Raw genomic sequence first — 26,153 nt, forward strand, 5'->3', positions numbered from 1 at the left:
ATTTCTTCTTTTTTTTTTTTTTTTTCTCTTATAGGCCGTTGTGCAATAAATGATCGTCGGACTGAAAATCTCAACCAAACGTTATTTTTATGCTACTGATCGTTTTTGAGAGGTTTCTACTTGGCATCGAATTCACACGACTGTAATTGTTTTACATGCTAGGCGCTCAGTCCGGAACCGCGTGACTGCTACGGTCGCAGGTTCGAATCCTGCCTCGGGCATGGATGTGTGTGATGTCCTTAGGTTAGTTAGGTTTAAGTAGTTCTAAGTTCTAGGGGACTGATGACCACAGATGTTAAGTCCCATAGCGCTCAGAGCCATTTGAACCATTTTGTTTTACATGTTACATGTACTCTCGTAACTATAAATTTTTCGTACGTTCTTTCGTCTCTAAAATATTTATCACGTCTCCTGAAATTTGCTTTACAGTATGCTAATTTGAAAACGTTTCAACTGATATCTTTTGGAATAGTTATCTGTGTGAACGCCTGTGTGCCGAGTATATTGTTACGTGCAGTCACTGTTGAACTTAACGGAAGCACGATAGAACTGAAATTTACTTAACTCGTCGATAGTTATATCTGCATGTACACAAACGGGGAATAGTTTGCTTTGGCCGCTGAACAATATGGCACGACTGACGACGAAACTACGGAAACAAATTTTATCAGAGCTCTTCCTTTCTCAGTCTGTGCCCAATGCACTTTGTCTTCTTGCGTAATGCTGTGCGCGACACTGCATCTTAGCCGCTACGTTTCGTATCGTGCAGACTCTGCCATCTACTGGGCGCCGCCTTAACTACCAGCATACCGCGTAAGATCGATATCTTCTCTAGACGCTGCTGCTATCTGTTGAGGCTTGCCGGCAGTTTAATAGAGGAATTCGTGAGTCGCATGTCGTACGTTGTTTGTGCTGCAGGAGGAAATCTGTTATTAAGAGCTCTGTTGGACGCTGTGTTTGTGTTTGGTGTGAGATTCTAATAATTTTCGTTATGGGATTGAACGGTGCTATAATTGCTTCCTGTCTATTGGGGATGGGACTGTCGTATTATGCGTATGTTGTTGAAACATCGAAAGAAGCTGATGCCAACTACCAACCCGCGTGTGACATTAGTGAGCACATGAGCTGCTCAAAAGCGTTTATGTCAGAGTGAGTACCCCGTGAGAGCAAATTAATGCTTCGCAAGTTTTCGAAGTTTTACTTACACATATTTGGAATATGCATACACTGTTATTTGGCTCTCGGTGACATGTAACAAGCACTTGTAATTCTTCAGCTATGTTTGTTTTGTGCTCACTGCGGTGGATAATTTTTAAATGATAGGGTAAAGTGTGATGAATCACGGCCGTTTGCATAATATACGCACAAATGAAAATCATATTGTTTTGTACGTAAATTTTTGCATCTATCGATTTGTTTTGCATCCCAGTAAATTTTCTTCTGCATCAGGTTTCGTGATAAATGTTTGTAGTATACAGCAAAATTGCCAATGCCGTTAACTTGTAGCCTCCAGACACGATAATTACAGATACCGAAAATATTAATAGCTGTACCTATTTTTTTGTTTATTTGTGTATTGCTTGTACGGATGGCAAGTTTTGTATGTTCCAAATTACAGATTCGGAAAAGGGTTCGGCATTGTGCATCGTACGCTGGGAAAAGATTCCGCCCTACATGTTTCCAATGGCCTTATTGGGATGTTTTTCTACAGTGTTTTTGCCGCTCTGAGTAAGTAGTCTACATACAGTTGTCATTTTTTTGTTATTTGCTCATAGATGTAATTCAAAGGCCAAATGAAATTTAATAAGTTTTTGTGAAGCATATATATTCAGCTGTAGGCATTTTTTATTTGGTTTGTTGTTTTGTATTTCCTTCTGCAGGTCATCTCAGAATCTTATTCTTCTTCCCCCCCTCCCCACTCACAACACATACCACTTTTTTCAGTAGATTTGTTTTATAAAATATGTAGAACACACACATAACCAGTAAGTAAACAATAACGCGGTGCATGAAAACTATTTTACACCTCTGGTGTCGTAATCATTGTTCGGGATCTAGTTTCAGCATTATCATTGCCTTCCCATCGTAAGTTGGTAAAAATTATTAATAAAATTTCACCACAGATGTTTCTGTGTTTGTCAGTGGAAAGTTATACTTATCTTGTTGTAGCTGAACAAGACGCAAGTATCAAACGTTGGGCTCCATATCGTACGCGTGTCTAATGACTGCTTTGAATAGGAATTTCTATGCTGTGTTTTGAAATTATGCGTAACTCTTTAAGGAGACTACTCCTCAGCACTTTTCATTACGACACAGTTTGTGAATATTGGTACTGTTAGTAACAATGCCTTTGCGTTTGTGTTTCTTAACGTTTTTGACTCATTCGGAACAAGGGAATTCTGAAATACTTCCAGCTAAATCTTACTAAACTAAGAGATCTCCAATCTATGTAACCCTTCCCCGAGAATCTGGGTATTTTTAGCTTTGATTTATAAAGCTTGCTCGCAGCAATATTTATTTGAAATACGAAACAGGCTTTGCTTGTCCTCTTGCGATACGCAGAAGATAAGAATTCTTGGCTATTTGTGGAACGTCAAAGTTCAGCGCTGTGGCGTCCACAGATTTCGGCTTCAGGAGCAACAGGTGGCTACCGAGTTCGGAAGTCCTGTAAGGTGGTCGGTTACCGGCTTTGTGCAGAAGACGTAGTTCGAAGTCTGTCAACAAATAAGCTCTGCGTTGCACTTGGTGAATAGTTATACGTTACATGGAAACGAACGAAATTATAAAATATGGCAACAGGTTTCTTCCAGTCAAACGTCATTGAACAGCGGTCGTTGTCAGCAAAAAGTATTTTTATTTTATTCACCCTAAATTTGTCGTCAGTGCAACTTAACAGTAAAAACAATAGTGTTGCTTTAAACTGGAAAAGTTTTTTTAAAAAATTAGAAATCCATAACCACATATTGTTTAAAGAAGTAAATAGTGTTCTAACGTGTTAACGGTGTAAGAAGGTAATATAGGTAATGTTTCTGTTTCGTGGGTGAAAAATGAGCGGAAAGAAAACTATGTGAGAGTTTCTCTGTCACAGGACACCCAAAATTACAAAAGTACAATTATTTTCTTATTTCTCAGTATGTATAGCACAAGAAACGTCAGTACCGGTGTTTTTTTTAAAAGGGGAAATACTAGAAAGGTGCATCAGCTGACGCAAAGCTTACGTCTGAGTCACCATAATAAACCGGTTTTTCAAACCGAACACCAGTTTTAACATTATGCAATATTCTGTCACGTAATGGTGCGTATTTTATGTTTTCACGTACCTTGCATGGCAGGCTAAACTAGACGTTATCTGTAGACATTGAAACTTACGATCCAAAATTTCCTATACATCCCATTCGGAAATATCCCACAGAAGTAAAGTCACGGAAGTTGATCTGGAAACACACTCATGCACAACAGGAAATGCTTGCGGACAATATTGGAGACCCTTCTTGATAATGTTACGATACGATCTTTCTAATTCCCAGTTGCAGAGCTAAGCGGTGGTTCAGGCTTGTTCCGCTAACATCTTTGCTGTTTACATGACACTGACATCAAAATACGTGCCGGATCAATTTATTATACAAAAACGCACTCGAAAATTTCTGTCATTCCTATAATCCTGCGCCTCTATCATGAAGTCGTGACATGTGTAAATAAATATTTTTATATGTAAAACATTAATTTAAAAGAATAAAAAGTTGGCCTGCTTTAAGGAACTTTTGTTCTGCAACGAGTCTATAACCGATGTACAAATGACACTTTTTCTTCTTTGTTTTAGAGCAGGTAGCGTCTTTCACCATACACTCTGAAAAATAATGTAGCCTGCAGAGATTGTAAACGAATACAAGAACATGTAACGCTTAGTGTCGTGCAAAATAAAATACGATTGACAGTTTTAACACTGAATTTAAAAACAAATACCCGTTTCTTACATTATGGCTAAAGAAGCTGTACCGTCACTGACTGTATAACGGGTGTCCCTCGTACATCTACGTGATTACTCTGCTATTCACAATAAAGTGCCTGGCAGAGGGTTCAATGAACCACCTTCATGCTGTCTCTCTACCGTTCCACTCTCGAACGGCACGCGGGAAAAACGAGCACTTAAATGTTTCTGTGCGAGCCCTGATTTCTCTTGTTTTATCGTGATGATCATTTCTCCCTATGTAGGTGGGCGCCAAGAGAATGTTTTCGCAATCGGAGGAGAAAACTGGTGACTGAAATTTCATGAGAAGATCCCGCCGCAACGAAAAACGCCTTTGTTTTAATGATTGCCACTCCAATTCACGTATCATGTCTGTGACACTATCTCCCCTATTTCACGATAATACAAAACGAGCTGCCCTTCTTTGTACTTTTTCGATGTCATCCGTCAGTCCCACCCGATGCGGATCCCACACCGCACAGCAATACTCCAGAATACGGCGGACAAGAGTGGTGTAAGCAGTCTCTTTAGTAGACCTGTTGCTCCTTGTAAGTGTTCTGCCAATGAATTGCAGTCTTTGGTTTGCTCTACCCACAATATTATCTATGTGATCATTCCAATTTAGGTTATTTGTAATTGTAATCCCCGAGTATTTAGTTGAATTTACAGCCTTCAGATTTGTATGACTTATCGCGTAATCGTCAGAGTCGCAGACGCATTTTCTCTGATGTTTCTGCAGATACCGGCAATTTCGTTTTTGCAATGTGTAGCTAGTCAGTCGTGCAGAGCCTTCTCATCTAGTGGGTCTCTCAGTTTGCTGTTTCTCCCTCTCTCTTGTGTTTCTTCAGTATGGTATAAGTGCACCATTTTTCATGAACATTCTTCTATTTGATCTTAATCAGAAGTCACGTAACAGATTAAAAAAGACACAGCCTCACATGGAACGACCATTTCTTTCAGTGAAGAATGCTGTGTAAAAACCGTTTTATCAAGAGCTTTCGTCAAGAATGTCCTCAACCTAGAAAGTGGCGCTATCGTTTCTCGTACCTGATGATTTTAGGCTGTTTCGACATCTAGGAACTCATTCAAAGCAAATTGCTACATTCAGTCACTGAACACCAGATGGATAAAGACTGCAGTTGTTTAACACCACCTTAACCGTACTATAAGAAGGTGTACACTGTGGTGCACGTTTCAACTGACTTACAGTGAAAAACACGTTCTAAATAAAAAAAATCATATTAAGAAATGAAGTTTGAAAGCCACAAATGTCGTTTTTTAAATTAGCGTTTTGTAAGCTGTATTTCTTTACCGTTTACGTAAACTAGATGCTATGGCGCAGATTGTTCCACGAAACGTAACAAAATAACAGCCTAAGAAGAAATCAGGGGCTCAGACACATTTGTGGCGAGTGGCCTTTAAACCTATGCCAGATGTGCCTTATTTTTTATTATTCGTTTCAAGCGTAAAACAAGATGATTGAAGTTTCTCATATTAACAAAATGTAAGGTGCGCTCTATATTTAACTAAAAAAAAATTTCTTTAGCCATGATCACATTAATTAATATTTATTATGGACGACCGGTTGTGCCGATTTTCAAAAATTTTATAGTTATAAATGGCGTTTCATTATGGGTTTCAGTATGGGATATTATCTTTCAAAAAGATGAAGTTAAAACCTTCCACTTCCGAAGTCTATAATGATTTCGATGTATTTTTTTACGCCTTCTTCCTTTCAGTTACAGATTGAGCTTCAAACATTTGCCTCTGGCAAAAGTCTTGTAAAGATCTGATTTTATATTCATGAAGGCTTTTTAGTTGTTTTGTTGCTGGGAAAAGTACAGCTGCCAAGTACAAATTAACATCCCATTATAACATTAAATGGTCATTCATAATAAATATCGGCTGATTCAACTTATTTCTATCCAGTACACTATTAAGAACAATTTCTTTATACAGATCGTGCTTTAAATTGTCAAAATGGAGATTTGTAACCGGTAATGCACTTTTCTATAAACAAGTGTTAAATGTTTGAGCCAGTGTTAATATTGCTCATTGAATTCCACTTCGTGCCAGACTACTGTATACGTTACATATTACTGTGTCCTCTTCTTTTATAACTGCAGACCATTCCTCTATTTGCAGGATTAACGTTTAAAGATCTCAAGGTGGTGGAACACGTAACAAAACCCATTACAGCATCAAAAAATGTGGGTAACATTAAAAATATTTATTTCAGCGTTCACGACTTTAGTTTATCCACAGGTTGTGGTCGTTTAAAGCGGAGATATTCGTAAGAAAAAGAGACATCTTTGAGCTCAGCTTCACGTTTATGAAAGTTGTTTCTGTTGATAACAAGACTGAAAGCTAGAAATCTGATACCTTACATTAATGGCTGCTCGAAAGAAGTTTTATTTATGCCTGGACATCGCTCTGATAACCGCAAAACTGTTTCTACAAGGTTGTGCTCTGAGGTAGCAGTCCTCTAGAACGTGATGATGATGATGATGATGATGATGATGATGAAGAAGTCCCATACTCCGTGACGGAGCGTAGGGGAACGATGCGGGAGACCCGCACCGCCGTACTAGGCAAGGTCCTAACGGAGGTGGTTTGCCATTGCCTTCCTCCGACCGTAATGGCGATGAATGATGTTGATGAGGACGACACAACAATACCCAGTCATCTCGAGGCAGGAAAAATCCTTGACCCCGCCGGGAATCGAACCCTGGACCCCGTGCTCGTGAAGAGAGAACGCTACCGCGAGACCACCGGTAGCGGACCTCTAGAACGTAGATCTACTGAAACCTAACTAACCTAAGGACATCACACACATCCATGCGCGAGGCAGGATTCGAACCTGCGACCGTAGCGGTCGCGCGGTTCCAGACTGTAGCGCCTAGAACCGCTCGGCCACTCTGGCCGGCGCTCCCGAAGAATGTTAACTCCTTATCCTTTACTTAGATCTTATTCTGCACCATCATCTTTAAAGTAGACGAATTGCGAGCGAATACATCGATCCCAACGCTTCTGACACTTTCGACATGTTTCCTGGAAATCATCTTTTGTCCTCATTTGGTGTAATATTGCGCGGTCTGGGGTCGTTACCAGATAGGATTAATGGAGTGCATCAAGAAAGTTCAAAGAGGAGCAGCACGTTTCGTATTATCTCTAGCGTCACTGACATCATGCAGGATTTGGGGTGGACATAATTAAAATAAAGGCATCTTTCATTGCGGCGGAATCTTCTCATGAAATTTCAGTAACGAACTTTCTCCTCCGAATGCGAAAATATTTTTTTGACGCCGACCTATACACGGAGAAACGGTCATCATAAAAAAAAAAAAGGGAAATCGGAGCTCGCACGGAAAAATACAAGTGTTCGTTTTCTCCGCCCGCTGTTCGAGATTGGAGTAATAGAGAATTACTGTGACGGCGGTTCGATGAAGCGTCTACCAGGCACTTAAAGTGTGATTTGGAGAGCATCCATGTAGTTGTAGATGTAAGACGTTTAATACCGTTCGCGACTGCTCTTGGATCTCTTCCATTACATCAAATCTTCGCCCCTTCAGCGTAACTTTCGTTTTGGGAAAGAGGGAGAATTCACACGTAGATAAGTGTGATGAGTACTACGGTTGGGGAACAATAGTACTTGCTTTCGTTAATAATTCCTGAATAATTTGGGCCGTATACGGTCGTGCATTGTCATGTTGGAGTACTCAGTCGTTCGTGCGCCCCCTTCTGTGGCTGTTTACCCCTCATGTCCTGGCTCAAACGTCTTAGAACATCGGAATAGAAGTTTTCACTGACTGCTGACTAGAAGAGACGAACACTTTGGCCAGAGGATTTAACCCCTTAATGCCCAGGGTCGCGAATTCGCATCATTACCAGTGTTGTTGCTACTAACTGGAAGGTTAATTGTTTTTGAATGCCACTGCCGATAGACGATTTATTAATGAAGCTACCAACGCTTCTGACAAGTGCTGCATTCTACAGAGTCTTTCGGGTACTTCTAACGCACCATAATTTTTTATTTTTATCTCTCATCTACAAATTTATTCAGACGTTAAGGGGGTTAATGTTATACATGTCACTTGTAGAGGGTTTTTTTTTGGCCGAGGTAGAAAAGAACTCCCATACCTTGAAACCACTGCTGCTTATTTTCATGTCGTAACCATAAATCCAACTCCCGTCAGTTGTGACAGCGTTGAAAGTAAGTTTATGTTGCCTAGAAGCAGTTGTTTAAATTCCCTGCAGACTTCGACACGATATATTGCCCCTTGTGGTATTCAAGCACTCGTGGCACAAACTTCGCTGTAGTCCCTCTCATTTTCAATTCTACTGACAGAATAAGTACCTGTCTACCATAAATTATTCCCAAAGTCTTACATAGGTCTCGGATGGTCTGTCCACGATATCACGGAATCAGATCCCACGTTTTATGAACACTTTGTTTTGGTGTGAAGACTGCAATTGACGATTGAATGGTCAATCGAGCTTCGACTGTTATTTGGTCAGTATCTGAACTACAGCATTGTCATCAAATGCTTGCTTCGACGTCTGGTGTTTTTCCTCAGCAGTTTTCCGCAGCTTGAAAAGAAAACTGTATGCAGTCACGATGCTAATTCGAGACATCAGTCGCGAAACTGCAAACTCAAAGAAATGGGGTTCATATAATCTATTCGCCTCGATAGTGAATGAATGCACAAGCTTCAGTGCGGATACACATTTACGTTCGACCTCCAGCGGGAATCTAAAATTAGCGAGAATGGAGAACACGGACGGAGACAATGGAGAGGTGGCGCTAGGAGAGAATGTGTGTTGGCCTGGGTAGTTTGCCAAGATGGTCTGCACATTCGCGATGAACACTGTGTCGGGGTTGTTAATGCAACTGCCTAGTAAGTAGGAGATCGCGGGTTTGATTACCTGTCTGGCAAACATTTTCACTCGTCGCCGCTGATTCCGCATAAAGTCCCGAAGCAGATGATATCACTAGCCCCTTCACGTTTCTTTTTCTCCTCCTCCTCCTCCTCCTCCTCCTCCAGCTTACGTAAAGGAAATATGGTAACCAAACAGCTCAGGTTGCAGCCACTTGCGTACTGGTAGGAGGATGTAGGCAGTGACACCTAGTGATATTTCAGAGAACTCGTAACTACTCGGCTGCAAATTTCAGGAACTTTTGGATGCCACCTTTACGTTAAACTGTCATCTCTGCATTAAACTGTTGCGCTCAGGCAAGAAGTGTACAGTCATTCCTGTGAATGGAACGACTGTAAATCAGGTGAGAGAATATCGACAACTGGGTATTATTATCTCTCAACCACGAAGTACAATCAAAAATGTTCAAATGTGTGTGAAATCTTATGGGACTTAACTGCTAAGGTCATCAGTCCCTAAGCTTACACACTACTTAACCTGAATTATCCTAAGAACAAACACACACACCCAAGCCCGAGGGAGGACTCGAACCTCCGCCGGGACCAGCCGCACAGCCCATGACTGCAGCGCCTAAAACCGCTCGGCTAGTCCCGCGCGGCGAAGTACAGTCAGTAGTGACTAAAAACCATAGCCGCCTAGAACTGCGCCAGTAGAAACATAGATAGAATCGCATTATGTGGTGCGATGATGCAGTGCAACAGCGTGAAGCCCATTTAGTCACGAATGTTATCTTTACAAGCCGTCTATGCTTTACTAAGGTTGCGACAAAACCAACGTTTGCCACACGGAGATGGATCAACGTCTGCTGGGCTAGTACACCTTCTAATGAACTCCGCACTATCAGGGAGACTACTGCTCCATTGTACTAGCTCCTTCCGTTCCTCTCCGATGGAATTCACCGTTGTATGTTGCCTCTCTATCGCACCAGACTGAGCCATAGTTTTATTTTACGTATCGAGCCATCCCCACATTGTGGTTGTGCGGTCTTCCTGACTGTTGCTCTTATTCTGGTGGAGTGACCTGTCCTTCTGGCTCTCCATGCTTACAAGGGAACCTCCCCATGGCATCCCCCTCAGATTTAGTTATAAGTTGGCACAGTGGATAGACCTTGAAAAACTGAACACAGATCAATCGAAAAAAACATGAAGAAGTTGTATGGAACTATGAAAAAAATAAGCAAAATATACAAACTGAGTAGTCCATGCGCAACATCAAGGATAGTGTGAGCTCAGGAGCGCCTTGGTCCCGTGTTTAGCGTGAGTAGCTGCGGAATGAGAGGTCCTTGGTTCAAGTCTTCTCTCGAGTGAAAAGTTTAATTTTTTATTTTCAGACAATTATTATCTCCTTGACAGCTGTACAGGCAGAAGGATCAGGCATTGTACAATTTTAGTGTGGGAGTAGACGTGATTACCATTCCTCCAGGTTGTACACCTCTTGTGCAACCGTTAGATGTGTTTGGTTTTCGGCAAGTGAAATACTGTGAAAAGATTCTATGATTTTGCGAAGCTGCACAGGTACACAGGGCAGTATTGTTTACGTGATCGTGTGTCCATTATCGAGGTTCAGGCACTCACACATAATGAACTTCGCTCTCCAAAATTCCAGGACATGTTCAGATTTGGTTGGCATATGCGGGATTTGACGGTCTACACACGGAAAAATTTGAAAACGTTAAAAACATATGTTTTGACAGAGCACAGGGAAAACTGTGCGACTGTGAAACTGTTGCATTCATTTGTTTCAGTTTATGTGACAAACTCTTATGTTTTCATCACTTTTTTGGGAGTGATTATCACATCCACAAGAAAACTTAAATCGGGCGAGGTAGAAGAATCTTTTTACCCATTCGCCAAGTGTAAAAGTTAGGTGGGTCGACAACATATTCCTGTCATGTGACTCACATTCCGTCACCGGTGTCGTATAGAATATTTCAGACGTTTTTTTTTCTGTGGAGGAATCGGTTGACCTATGACCTTGCGATCAAATGTTTTCGGTTCCCATTCGAGAGGCACGTCCTTTCGTCTACTAATCGCACGGTTTTGCGGTGCGGTCGCAAAACACAGACACTAAACTTATTACAGTGAACAGAGACGTCAGTGAACGAACGGACAGATCATAACTTTGCGAAAATAAGGACAGTAAAATTTTCACTCGAGGGAAGAATTGAATCAAGGACCTCTCGTTCCGCAGCTACTCACCCTAACCACGGGACCACGGCGCTCCTGAGCTCACACCATAGGCTGCGTTCACACTGCCGGCCGGGCCGAGCCGGGCTGACGCGTACTGGCTCGGCTCGTGCCTAGCCAGCTCAGGCCGACGTGTAGGGCATTCACACTGCGCGCCGCGCCGAGCCGGGTCGGCGGAATGGGGGAAAATCCACTTCTCCGATTTTCATGTTCTAAAAATTCTTAGAGGTATATAAGACTGCGCCACATCGTTTTATGAACTCATTTTTTCCTTAAAAGCGTTACTTACGTCGTGAAAAAAGAAAAGGTCTACTTTTCGTTTCGCGTGATTTCTTAGTTTCGTAACGCTTCCCAGCCGATTTTGAAGAAATTATGCGGCTAAAAAATCTGATTTTTGTACACGTGCTAGTGTAACATCTTAGCTTCGTATTGAATCATTTATCTTTTCATATTTCTTAACAGTCATTGTTAAATGATGCTATTTGTCAACGTCGTGCACTTGATTTACAAATCTTGTAGTGAAAAAGTTATGTAGCGGGTAGCTTACTGTTAGATCCGTTTTAGACCATACATTGTTGCGAATGAAATGTAGCTAAAAGTACCAAAAAGTTTTTGAAATGATAATGACACTGATATCTGTCTCTGGTCACAAGTAATGCGAGATATTCAGTGGCGTCAGTGCCGCGTCCGCAAGCCACGGAGTTCGAGCGGTTACAGCTTGGTTTAATGTAGTCATATAATGCAGGACAGAAAAAAACTAATTACTAGTGATCAGTGGTGTAAAACTAATCATAAAAACAAACTGGAGATTTGTGATACGTTTACTGCAGAAACTGAAGCGCAATTCTGTAGTCTCGTTGTCTACTTTGACAGAAAAAAAAAAAAAAATGGAGAGTTAATGAAACTACTGTAGATCGACACAGATGTGCGTTTCATTGTTCTTCATTATTTTTTTCCTTCCTTGGCGGGCTGCGCTGCACCGTCAAGGTAATCCCTACTCTTTGGCTAAATGGCTGCTAGTTGCCGAAGGCCAAATAAATAAATTAAAAAAATCCCCACCCTTCGACAGCTGACAAGCAAGTCACTAGAAAGCGCAGCTGCAGTCAACAGTTGCTCGCCTTTGGCTAGTCTGTGCTGTCGTATAGAACAATGTCTTCACTCTTTTATTGGTATTGTTTTGACTCTGCAGTAACTCGTCGAGTTTTGAAGTATAGAAGAACTAGGAGGTTATGGATTCATCCCATAAATAGCGACAGACATTTAGGAGAGTTTTTTTTTTTTACATGAAGAACTTAAAAACTATCCTGAAAAATTTTATTCATATTACAGAATGAATCATAATACATTTCAGTATGTGCTGCAGAACATTCAAGACAAAATTTCGAAACAGAACACAAATTTTCGCAGAAGTATAACAGCAGAAGAAAAATTGTGTATAACGATAAGGTAAGATTCGTTAGTACACACTTTTTGGTTTGCAGTAGAACTTTGTGCAGCATTCACTACCTCTAATTAATTGTAGTCATGCTTTTGTATTTTAAATTTAACAAACGCTTACCTCTGAGGGGAAGAGAGTTTATGGGACTCCTGAGAATCATCAGTAAGTAATTAGCTTCGTCATTTTGGGTAATGTCTTGCTGTGCCTTCAACGAAGAATCGCAGATACACTCCTTCAGAATTTTCCAACTTTTTCTTCGTTTTTCTTCATGATGCAGCGCTTGGCAGTGGTGATGGTTCATCATGTGGAGCCACTGATGACCTCACAGAATTCTTTTCATTACCTTGTAAGATAGACAGACTGGTATGCCTTTTGACTCAGTGGTTCTATTTCCACTGGTAAGGAACTGTGCATAGCTCTTGGAACTTAGGAAAATCATATGACAGAACAAAGCCCGAGTGGAATTGCATTTTAATATACTATTCCCTGGATCACATGACCTTATTTTGCAGCCGGCCGGGGTGGCCGTGCGGTTAAAGGCGCTTCAGTCTGGAACCGCGTGACCGCTACGGTCGCAGGTTCGAATCCCGCCTCGGGCATGGATGTGTGTGATGTCCTTAGGTTAGGTAGGTTTAAGTAGTTCTAAGTTCTAGGGGACTGATGACCACAGCAGTTAAGTCCCATAGTGCTCAGAGCCATTTTTTTGAACCTTATTTTGCCAAGTTATTCTCTGTAACTGTCTCTCAGGTCTTTGCATTTCGATTTCATTATTTTAATTGAAAGAATATAGAAGGATGCAAGAAAATGTCTCTTTAATTATTTATTGTTGTATAACTATGAAATGACATGGACTAAGTAAATATCTACTGTGCAAACAAAACTGTAAAAACTTCGCCCAACACCACACTTGAGTAACACATTTTACGATTTTTTTTCTCAGGTATCTGTCCACTGGCATCTCCTTTCATGCACTAGCATCGTCATTCCGATTAGGAGTGTCCACCGTATCAGTGTTAGTGAAAGACGTTTGTATGGCCATATGGGAGTCACTTGCTCCCATTCATTTACCAACGCCAACTGTTTCTCGTTTTATAGAAATTGCCAGTGAAATGCATACGAGATGGGGATTTCCAAACTGTGTTGGATGTATAGACGGGAAGCACATACGTGTCCAATGTCCTAAACTTTCTGGCAGCATGTTTTACAATTACAAACAGTATTATTCGATTGTACTCCAAGCAGTTCAAATGGCTCTGAGCACTATGGGACTTAACATCTGTGGTCATCAGTCCCCTAGAACTTAGAACTACATAAACGTAACTAACCTAAGGACATCACACTTATCCATGCCCGAGGCAGGATTCGAACCTGCGACCGTAGCGGTCACGCGGTCCCAAACTGAAGCGCTTAGAACCGCACGGCCACACCGGCCGGCTACTCCAAGCAGTTGCTGATGCAAATTACAAATTTATAGCTGTGGATGTTGGTGCGTACGGTAAACAGTCTGATGCAGGCGTGTTTAAAGAAAGTATGTTATATAAGAAACTTACAAATGGGGAGCTGTTATTACCGCCACCAACAAGCCTTGAAGGAATGTGTCAGGAACTACCGTACGTCATTTTGGGAGATGAAGCTTACCCCTTATTAGAGAATTTGATGAGACCTTTTCCTCGCAGAAATTTGGACAACGAGAAGATTCTATACAATGATATGCATTCCAGAGTAAGGAAAGTTGTTGAATGTGCATTTGGTATAATGACCAATAAATGGAGACTACTGAGGAAGGAAACTGAAACATCCGTTGACGTAGCTGATCACATAGTTAAGTGCATTTGTCTACTTCATAATATTGTCATTGACAGAGAAGGATGCAATGTTGAAGCTGAAAAGTTTTGTAACAATGCTGATATGCAGACAGCTGGTGCCACATTCAACAGAAATTCCACATTACGTTCGAAAACTGTCAGGAACACTTGTGTTGAATATTTCGTTAAAAATGCAACTTAAAATAATTAAAAAACCTCTCAAATAAATTTTGGAATTGAAAGAATTTGCTATTTACTGTATTTTTTTGTATCTCATTTCACTGTAAATAAAACAAATAAAATTATAAAGGAAAATAATTTATATTTGTGCGTACTATCTGAAACACACTCCTTGGTTACTTCGTTCCATAATCTGGAAACTGCATCATTACTGTCATACTAGCCGAAATGCTGATACCAAAGTGATGGACAGAAGTTAATGTCATGTATGTGTTATTCTGCATCCATTAAAGTAAGAACATCGCAAAAAGATGTCACAGACAACAGGTTATAGTAACGTGCCACAACATGACTTTACAATGCATTGTCATCTGGTAGGGACACATTTCCGTCCCTCAGTGACACTCATATCTGCCTCCGTTTACAAGTAAATGCGAACTATTCAGTGGCGGCAATGCCGCGAACGCTGGCAAGCTATTGTAAATGCATGTAGGTTAAATAAACGAAATAAAAGTAATTTCGCATGTATCATTATAATAAACGTAATTTTTCCTCACTGATTGTGAAATGTGAGGTAACATCTTAAAATAAAAGACGTGTGCAGTCACACTTGTGAAGAAAGCAGAAGGGAGACGTGTGATGCGTGTACTGCAGAAGCTGTAGTGCTGCTGCACAGGCTCGCGCCTGCGGTCGGCTCGCGCCGGCAATATTAAACACTCGGGATGTCGTCGGCTCGGCTTCGGGAGGCTCACGCCGTGTCGGCGCGGCCCGGCCGCCAGTGTGAACACCGCAATTCAAAACCATGTGTTTGATATCGAAGCGGGCGGCGGCCCGGCCAGGCTCGGCTCGGCCCGGCCGGCAGTGTGAACGCAGCCTTATCCTTGATGTTGCCTATCTTGCGCATGGACTACTCAGTTTGTATATGTTGCTAATTTTTTTCATAGTTCCACACAACTTCTTCCTGTTTTCTCGATTGATCTGTGTTCAGTGTTTCAAGGCCTATCCACTGTGCCAACTTACAACTAAATCTGAGGGGGATGCGATGGGAAGGCTCCCTTGTTAGCATCTACTTCCGAACTCTTTGCCGCTCACTTTAGTGTACGACTCATGAACAGTTGAACTGATTCTGTGTTTTCTCTTTGACTATGGTTTTTATTCTCAGATGTTATTGTGGTCTTCCATCCAGAGACTGGTTTGATGCAGCTCTCCATGCTATTCTATCACTTGCAAGCTTCTTAATCTCAAAGTAAATAGTGCAACCTACATCCTTCTGAATCTGCTTCGTGTATTGATATCTTGGTCTCCCTCTACGATTTTTACCCTCCACGCTGCCCTCCAATACTAAATTGGTGATACCTTGATGCCTCTCTACATGTCCTATCAACCAATCCCTTCTTGTTATCAAGTTGTGCCATAAATTCCTCTTCTCCTAAATTTTGTTCAGTACCTCCTCATTAGTTACGTGATTTACCCATGTAATCTTCAGCATTCTTCTGTAGCACCACGTTTCGAAAGCTTATATTCTCTTCTTGTCTAAACTATTTATCCTCCATGTTTCACTTCCATACAAATACCGTCTGAAAAATACTTCCTGACACTTGAATCTATACTCGATATTAGCAAATTTCTCTTCTTCAGAAACACCTTCCTTGCCATTGCCAGTCGACATTTTACATCCTCTCTACTTCAACCATCGTCAGTTATTTTACTTCCGAAATATCAAAACTCATTTACTGCTGTAAGTGTCTCATTTCCTAATATAATTTCCTCAGCATCACCCAATTTAATTCGACTACATTCCATTATCCTCGTTTTGTTTTTGTCGATGTTCATCTTACATCCTCCTTTCAAGACACTGTCCATTCCGTTCAGCTGCTCTTCCAGGTCCTTTGCTGTCTTTGACAGAATTACATTGTCATTGGCAAACCTCAAAGTTTTTATTTCTTCTCCATGGATTTTAATTCCTAATCCGAATTTTTCTTTTGTTTCCTTTACTTTTTTCTCAATGCACAGACTGAATAACATCGGGGATAAGCTACAAACCTGTCTCACTCCCTTCCCAACCACTGCTTCCCTTTCATACCCCTCGACTTTTATAACTGCCATCTGGTTTCTGTACAAATTGTAAATAGCCTTTCGCTCCCTATGTTTTACCCCTGCCATCTTCAGAATTTTAAAGTGAGTATTCAAAAAAATGGTTCAAATGGCTCTGTGCACTATGGGACTTAACATCTGTGGTCATCAGTCCCTAGAACTTAGAACTACTTAAACCTAACTAACCTAAGGACATCACACAGCCGGTCGAAGTGGCCGTGCGGTTAAAGGCGCTGCAGTCTGGAACCGCAAGACCGCAACGGTCGCAGGTTCTAATCCTGCCTCGGGCATGGATGTTTGTGATGTCTTTAGGTTAGTTAGGTTTAACTAGTTCTAAGTTCTGGGGGACTAATGACCTCAGAAGTTAAGTCCCATAGTGCTCAGAGCCACTTGACAGAAAGCCATCAAGTGAAACAGAAGTGATTTCTGGCTTTCCCCAAAGTAGTGTTATAGGTCCTTTGCAGTTCTTTTTCTATGTAAACGAAAACGATTTAGGAGACAATATGAGCAGTCGTCTTAGGTTGTTTTTTTTGCAGATGATACAGTCGTTTCTCATTTAGTTAAGTCATCAGAATATCAAAACAAATTGCAAAACTATTTAGGAAAGATATTGGTATAGTGAAAAAATAGAGAATTGACCCTAAATAACGAAAAGTGTGAGGTCATCCACATGAGTGCTAAAAGGAAACTTCGATTACACGATAAATCAGTCAAACCTAAGGGCTGTAAATTCAACTAGATACCTAGGAATGACAATTACTAACAACTTAAATTGGAAAGAACACACACACAAAGTGGGGTAGGCTAACCAAAGACTGTGTTTTATTGGCGTGACACTTGGGAAATTTAACAGATCTACTAAAGGGATTGCCTACACTACACTTGTCTGTCCTCTTTAAGAATACCGCTGCGTGGTGCGGGATCCTTACCAGATAAGACAGACGGAGTACATTGAGAAAGTTCAAAGACGGGCAGCATGTTTTGTATTATCGCGTAACAGGGGTGAGAGTGTGTCTGAAATGATACAGGATTTGGAGTGGACATTATTAAAACAAATGCGTTTCTCGTTGCGGTGGAATCTTCTCACGAAATTTCAATCTTCTACTTTCTCCTCCGAATGCGAAAATATTTTATTGACGCCGACTTAAATAGGGAGAAACACGATCGTCATAATAAAGTAAGGAAAATCAGAGTTCGCACGGAAATTCGTTTTTTCCACACACGTATGGGTTGGAATAATATAGAATTAGTCTGAAGGTGGTTCGATGAACCATCTGCCAGAACTTAAATGTGATTTGCAAACTATCCATCTAGATATAGAAGTATTACCTCTCTTCTGCAACTGAATTTTTGTTTTGTTCCTTAACCAAACATGTTACACCCAATTGTTTAATGTGTCTTCATTCATCTATAAAAAAACCTATTGATGTAATAATTATTTATTTACTGTAAATATTTTGATTCATTTAGTTTTGATATGTAGTTTTTCTTACTGGGACCTATAATTAACTTATTATTTACATTAGTTGTAAGTATACAGATGACACTCATAACTTGGTCTCTTGCTTTTTAACTAGTGCCATGGCATGACTAATTTGATAGGTATGATCATTTACACACTATATGGATGTGTTGTTATACACTTCTGAAAAATATTTAGTTCATTAATGTAAGTTTATTTTTGCACTATGTAAGCTACAAGTTTCTAAATAAAAGTCTTTGGATTAGGAGGAGTTTTCCAAAAGTAACTTCAACAGTTTGCCATAAAATTCAGTTTTTATTTCCTCTGTCAGTTTGTGTTCCTCAGTAACTGATCAATGAGTGTGATATCAGTATTAGTAACTTACTTCTGCTGTGATGCTGATTTTCATGAAGAGTAATAGAAGGGAGTTTGTTCTGATTATGGGTAAAGCAGCACCTTGTTTGCTTCTGTGAATTATTTTCTGTTTGTATTCCCAAGGGAGGGTTAAAATTCTATCTTAAACATAAAAATCCATAAATTACAGTAGGGGAATGCTACATATTATTCTTTCTTACTGGAGGAATTTTGACTGATGAATATATTCTCTCTTTAAAAAATGAAAATATAATGCTCTTTCAAATATTTGGCCACACAAGTGGTAAATAGTTGAAAAAAAAAAGGGTGTCATATGCACATTAACTTAAATCTCCTGTCAGCGATAGATCAACCCTTGTAGCACTGAGGGGATTTTATTTGCGTTGGAATATGAACTCATAATCAAGCAGCATGTTGAACTGGCAAAACTGCTCCAGCTTCTGACCAGCCAGAACATTATGACCACGTACCTAATAATCAGTGTGTCCACCTCTGGCATGGATAACAGTAGTGGCATGGAAGCAATGAGGCCTTGGTAGGTCACTGGAGGCAGATGTTTTCAATCAGGTTCAGATCTGGTGAGCTGGGGGAGTCAGCACTTCAATTGGAACTCACCACTGTGTTCTTCAAACAACTCTATCACACTTTTGGCCTTGTGACATGGCATGTTTTCTTTTTGAAAAGTGCCACTGCTGCTGAGAAAAATGATTGTCATGAAGGGATTACGCGGTCTGTGATCAGTGTATGGTACTCCTTACCCATCAAGGTGCCTTGCACGAGCTCCACTGGACCCATGGATGCCACATGAGTATTCCACAGAGCATACTGGAGCTGCTGCCAGTTTGTGTTAGTCCCGCAGCACAGATGTCAAGGAGCTGTTGCCCTGGAAGATGATGAATTTCCACCCTCCCATCAGAAAGATGAAGAAGGTATTGGAATCCATAAGACAATGCAGTGCTGATGGTGACATGCCCATTCCAGTTTTAGTTACCAATGTCATGATGTTAACATTGGCACATGCATGGCTCACCAGCTACGGAAGCCCATTATTAGGAGTGTTCACTGGACAGTATGTTCAGACACATTGTACCCTGCCCAGCATTAAAGTCTGATGTTAATTCCACCGGTGTTCACCACTGGTCCTGTTTTACCAGTGTGCCCAGCTTACGACATCTGACATCTGTAGTGAAGGGTGGCCACCTAACCCCACAGTGTCTGGATGTGGTTTCACCAAGTGTTGGAGATACTCACCACAGCACTCCTCGAACACCTGACAAGTTGTGCACTTTCTGAAATGTATGTGGGACACCACAATCTGCTCTTGGTGGCCTGCTCGTTCCCAGATTTAAGCCACCTACACGTTTGGTTATGGTGACACTTGAAGTAATTGGTCTACACCACACCAAACAACGATGTGCAGACACTACAGGGTCACGTCTTCAATGTGTGCCATCAGGTACAACAACAACTGAGTGTACTTCAAAGGTTGCATCATTCCTTACACTGAAGGGCAGGGGGTGCACTCTCATGAATGGGCACCACGTTGAACTCCTGTAAATATGTTATTGTCCATTTCCAAACCACTGTTTATTGCATGTAGAAAGTATGCATTTCCTGACTGATCATTTTTTGATTTTATGAGTATTACCACCTCTTAAAGTACTTGACACTTTTTAATACACTGTATATGCTTATTTTGAAGCAGTAAGATATACATCCTACGTTAAAGAGAGATGGATTGTGGTCAATCTACTACTCTTCGATCTTATGAAATATAGAGAGAACGTACAGTTTGTGTGGTTTGAAAGAGTGCAGAGTTATATCCACTTACTTCTACTGAATGACATTATGCATATGAGTTGATTTTGCTCTGAACATATATTCCACAAAGAAAACTTAATACGAACACAAAATAGAATGTCAGACAATTATATAACTTGTTTCATGAGTACGCAGTCATGTCTCAGTATTCCTCTGTGCTGAGTGCAACAAATTCATTAATCTGCACTCACTTATTTGGCCTGTTGGTGAACAGTTATGCAGTAATGAGCTTCAAAGTAGTTTCTAACACCAAAGTATCCTATTAGAGGTTTTATGCCTTTACATTCCTTGTTCATACCAAATCAACTAACCTGACCATTCATGACAGTAGCTTTAGCTTTTTGTGGAATCTGCTCCACAGTTCAACTTGACATTTTTCACAAGCACAAACCATTATGAGAGGGGAAAGTCAGTATGGTTTCTAAATAGAACTCGGTCATAGCTAAATAGAATTTGAAGTTACAGCTAAATTTCAGCAAATAAGACACCAGTCAATGTTTTTTTCATGAAACTGAGTAAGAAGAATTTTTAGTTTGAAGCATTTACTTGAAAACTGTAGTCATTAGTCTTTAATGGATTAAAAAGGCAATGCTTTTCATCTCAATTATACAAACTTAAGTTATTTATAGCTACAAATTAAATACATATGTGGTCAAATATTAACTGTTGATCCTCTTGGTTTCAGGTTTCACAAGCAGTGTAGTAGCAAGCAGGATTCAGCTGTTTATGGCTATCCTATCTAACTTTGGCTCTGTCTACCTTGCATATGTTTTGTACTTCATACTCTATGATTTCTGTGTGATATGTGTTACAACATATATTGTTAATCTTGTTAATTTAATTTTAGTAATATTGAAGTTACAAAAAGTTCCTAGTTCTACTCAGAAGAAAACTACGTCCAAAAAGAAAAAGAATTAAAATGAGTTATTTGTACAGTTACAAGCTAATTGTGTTAATGAAATACCATTCCTTGAACAGGAATGGAGAGTGATCTCATTCAGGGTATATTTTAAGGCCAGTAACATGGTTAAGTCAACAGGTAAAATGGGAAAAGGTGCTACATGTATTTTACTGTCCAAGCTATTAAATGACAAATCAAGTACAAAAGTTGAACCATATATTTTTGGATTATTTGTTTGAACAGTACAGAAAAGCAACAAGTAAATAAAAGTCTGACATGTTGGAAGAAACCATTTCTATTTTAGGACTGAATTTTTATGTCCTGCCTTTACTAGAACAGTTCCATCATATATGGATTTTTTAATCAAGAGCTTTAAAAATGACAAGATGTACTAAATGTATAATTATTCCAATGAAACTGTGCCATTGTTAAGAATAGAAAATTGAAAGAATACCTTTTAAAAGACATCATTTACAAATACTCTTGTAGATATGTTGTCATAATATGTTTGATTATTGTAAGAAGCATACTATAATTAAGTAGTTGAGAGTGATTCTTTTTTTCATGTCTTTTTCATAATTTTTAGTGTAACCATCAAATGAATAGTACAGACATGTAGGTCCTTGAAATATTCTGAGTTTTCTAAGTTCTCTGGATGTTCCTTAATTTTCTTTTGTGAATGGATAAATAAATGCTTCAGAGATTTCCATATCTGCTTTATACTCACCATCATACTTAAAAAGGTTGGATGCTTAAGAGTTCCATTTAGATGTCCCTATGCCTGAAATCACGGTGCTCATGTTTTGTTAGGTCACCTATCATGTTATCAATGAAAAAACATCTCCAAATGTGTTACATAAATTGTTAGTGTGTAGAAACATGAAATTGTTAAAAAATTTTATGTACCAGATATATTACAGAAACACTGAGGCAACAGTTAACACATATTTGTAATAATAGTTAATCTGAAAAAGATATCTTGAGCTAACTGTAAATGGGAGGAACTTATACAGTTGTTATTACTCCCATTTACTTCTAGATTAACACTAGTAGTTATTGGGGAAGACAAGAAGTGCAATCTTAAAGTCATAAACACAAAGAAAATTAAAATTTCATACAGAACCACTTGTATGTGATCACCACAGTAGAAGCTTATTTCTACTAAACCTTAGAGGTTTTTCCAGGTATTGTTTATTTGTGTTCAGCAAAAGTGTAAGTTAAATTGCAATACTTTCTTATCTAGTATGCCACTTGTAAGTAACAATGTCAGAGAAAGTTAATGGAGAGGCACAAATCATGTGCAAGCATTTATTTCATCTGGTCTTAGTATGGAGTAAATAATAAAATCTGAAATATTGCCTCATCTGCTAGTAGTTTCTTCTCTGAGACCACGCACTGTAAACTAAAGCCATGTACTGAAATGATGCTTGCTGAGTTGGCATTACAGGTGATAGCTTAACTCTCAGTAACTCCAAGATAAATTCACAATAACAAACTGCAATGTATTAGATAGGTCAGTTTATACACAATGTTCAAATTTTGGAATTCATTTGCATCAGTTGGATGCATCTGACAGGAAATGAGGTTCTCTTAATACATAGTCTTGCAGAGGAAACAAAAAATTGAACAACACCCTGTCAACCACATTTCACTCACCCTAGTTTACAGAGTCCTCTACTGAAAGTCAGTTCTTTCGTAACAGCTATTGTCATTGTCATTTCAATCTTCAAATCTTTTATAATTCTTTCCCCACCAAACACAGCTTCAGATCTGGTCAGGCCAAATAAACATTGTAAGAACAAGGAAGAGTTAATATTCTTCACAGTAATCAAAAGTGTAACTTACAAACATATTTTAAGTAAATGGCATTGTACTTATGTTTTTATGTAGGTATAAGATTGAAACCTTACAATAAGTGCCTTTGCTTCCTTAAAGAACTGAAAACCAATCCAGTATTGTGGTTTGCATCTGGTATTATGAAAGTAATCATATGAAGCTCCTGTTACCATGGAAAAATTGCAGTTAATAGCTATGTACAGTTCTCAGGTGTATTTCTGGCTTGTCTGCATTCGGAGCAACCCTTAAGAGCCAAGTTTTCATGACAGAATTTTGTTGCAGCTTTTGATGTTTGTAAATTACACAGTGAAATTCATAATTGTAATTTACAAGTTGGTCAGTTTCACTGAATTTAGATCTCAACTTCAGTCATCAAGGCATAGGGCTGCTTGAACACCAGCTTTGATTTTATATTATATTCTGCTATTCTTCTAATGTTTTCATAACTACTTTACATGGTCTTCCCATCTTAAGAATTATAACATATACCCTTCCCTTTAGTGTTTCCTTTCAGCTGTGGCTCACAGTATCCAAATCACTAATGATGCCTCAAGACCAGTTGGTAGAGCTTCATCAGATTTCTCGATTCGATGCCTACATTCAGTTGAATCTCTTTCACAATACAAATGTTGACATGTGACTTTTAAACACTGTAAGTCCAGTAATGTTCATCTGCACTGTCATTGCAAAGTATGTATTTAGAGAGCCTACTATACTCTTAATACAAAATAGACTACTGGTGAACTGGTAGCCGACGAAGGGTTGTAGTGTAGTTCATTCAACCCACAGCTGTTTATCTTCCTTAGTCTCTGCCCAAGTAAATGTAATGCAACATTTTTGCCTTTGAGTTATTGTTTATTTAATAGTGTATCAATGAACTTTATAGAAAACTACTCCTCTGACATAATAAAACTTTGAATATGGGTTCAACAAACCCCTCCCCCCCCCCCCCTCTAGGTTTACATGTTCTAGAAGCAAGTGTACATTTCTTGTTGTTTGGCATTCTTGATGTTCTCGACATTCAGTTTATTTTCAGAGGAAGTGATCACTGATGACATTCTGTTATTTATCTTATATACTTGCAATGAGTTAGTTCAGTTCCCTTCTGTTCACATTGAGACTCATCTGTTTCTAAAAGAATACGTGAATTTATTTAGAAAGAGCTCTCAGTGAAAATGAGGATTTTGTTATGGAGTATTATCCATACTGGAAAATGATGTGGACATTAGAGCCGATGGAGTGATGAACATAATATAGCTTCAGGTAGTGACCATCAAGATGCAGTTGTGGCTAAATCTGAATGAATGAATGTATGTGCACCTCATCACCAACAAGATGCTCAGCTTGTTCTGTGAATACTGTCCCTTCAAAGTATTTATGAAGGACAAACTGGACAAGTACAACATCCCTATATGTATAGCGCCAAAACCAGTTGACATGCCACGAATATGAACCCTGTGCAGGTAAAGTACAGAGTTTCTCCCAGGAAGAATGAGGTTCAGTAGCTGTTGTTAAATGTCTGGCTGTGCCTGTGAGAAATACTGGTTGGGTTGAAATATTGTTTCACATCGATACCAAACGTTGGTGGATTTGGCATAAGAGCTGAAACAAGACGGCAAAATGATTACAGTTGGAACTCTCCAGTCAAACAGGAAGCATGTTCCACACATAACGAAGAACACATCAGATTCAGAGGTATGTTGCCCAATGTTGTACACAGACCAACAACATATAGGCCACCAGTCACTTCAGTGTCCTACAATGAAAAAACAAAACCAATAAAAACCGTGCTATGTTGTCAACAATGCGCCAAGATGAAGACACTGAAGGAGAAGAGAAGAATAAAACATGCGTAATTGCATGCAGTAACTCCTCTAAAGGTGGGACTGATAATATTGATCAAATGGCTCGTATGTACACCTACATCAGGGGAACAAAGAGATGGACCCTGTTAGCATTTTAGTCGCTCATCGATATCTGTGCTATCAGTGCAACCACCATATTCATTCAGCAACATCCAAGATGGAATGAGAAGAAATGCAACAAGCTTCTGCAAGTTGGGATGGAATTGGTGAAACCACAGGCAGCAGAAAGAAGTACAGGTGGTTATAATTAAACTTTCCTGACTTGGAAGGGCCGTCATGAAGAAAGAGTGATTGTAAGATGATGAAACTTTGGAGAGACATTTATAATGACATGCAGACAAGAAATAACGAATAAATCATTGAAATAAACAGATTTAAATTTACTAGTGAGTGGGTAACATTTGATAATCGCATAGCTGTATGTCACAACCATCTGCATCGAGGACAGCCTGGAATCACGCTAGAGGTATCATTTCGCAACAGCTCACAGCACTGTTTTTTAGAGATGGACCATAGAATGTTCAGCTCTCATGACAGAGCTCATACACAGTTTGGAGGACACACATTGCATCCAGTATTCTGAGCTATAGCAACAGTAACTTCAACAGTTTTTGGCAGAATTGGGCATTGACCTCTTCCAGAAGCAATTCACAAATCACCAGTTCATTCGAACTTCCGAGTAGGTTCTTCACCCCAGTGCAGAAATACCACCTCACCATATTCCTTTAGTGCATTGATTCTCGAGAAGAGCAGAAACACTTTTGCTATTTTTTTTACAAACCAGCTTTATGAGTAAAGCCCTGATCATTTTGTCCAGACCCACGTTATTGTCTGCAACTGTAATGCATGTTGATGCTCGAGTTTCAATCCGAAGTCACCGTAGCAGTAATGGCTCGTAAACTGGAAAGTCATGGCACTGTCAGTACTAACAAAGCAAATCCAGCAGTGCTAAGTCTCAACATCATTCCTACAATGTTGAGTACCAATCTGGTGAATAGTTTTCTATCCTCACTGGCACAGGTAGTGGAAGTTTAATTACAAACATGTGTAACCAAATTTTTGGTCAACAGAAAGTATTCTGCAAAATAAAATCAAAGAATTGACAACACATCAGGTCAGCCGCCTGCAGGTGCCATGTTTGTTTAAAACAAACTAATGGAAAGGAGCAGAAGTGCAACAATCTTGGTAAACCAAAGCACTACTGTGGGCAGTGTCATAATTCTGTATGTAACATACATTCAGAGAGAAATGTGAAGTGCGTCTCCTACCTTGAATCCAAAGAATC

General features: G+C 39.7%; 1 protein-coding gene across 1 annotated transcript; it reads left to right on the forward strand.

The window, feature by feature from the left end:
• The first annotated feature begins 881 nt into the window (after positions 1–881).
• Positions 882–22,530, forward strand: LOC124544584 (vitamin K epoxide reductase complex subunit 1). Its single transcript, XM_047131945.1, has 3 exons — positions 882–1,149; positions 1,619–1,728; positions 20,952–22,530. The coding sequence occupies exons 1-3, from the start codon at positions 992–994 to the stop codon at positions 21,182–21,184; spliced, it is 501 nt and encodes a 166-aa protein (XP_046987901.1). The 5' UTR covers positions 882–991; the 3' UTR covers positions 21,185–22,530.
• The last annotated feature ends 3,623 nt before the right edge of the window (positions 22,531–26,153 follow it).

The sequence above is a fragment of the Schistocerca americana genome, chromosome 1, assembly GCF_021461395.2.
Source record: "Schistocerca americana isolate TAMUIC-IGC-003095 chromosome 1, iqSchAmer2.1, whole genome shotgun sequence".
NCBI classification, from domain to species: domain Eukaryota; kingdom Metazoa; phylum Arthropoda; class Insecta; order Orthoptera; family Acrididae; genus Schistocerca; species Schistocerca americana.

Coding starts and splice junctions, on each gene's coding strand:
- LOC124544584 (XM_047131945.1), top strand. CDS start 992: ATGGGATTGAACGGTGCTATAATTGCTTCCTGTCTATTGGGGATGGGA. Junction 1,150..1,618: donor TCAAAAGCGTTTATGTCAGA/GTGAGTACCCCG, acceptor TCCAAATTACAG/ATTCGGAAAAGGGTTCGGCA. Junction 1,729..20,951: donor CAGTGTTTTTGCCGCTCTGA/GTAAGTAGTCTA, acceptor TCTTGGTTTCAG/GTTTCACAAGCAGTGTAGTA.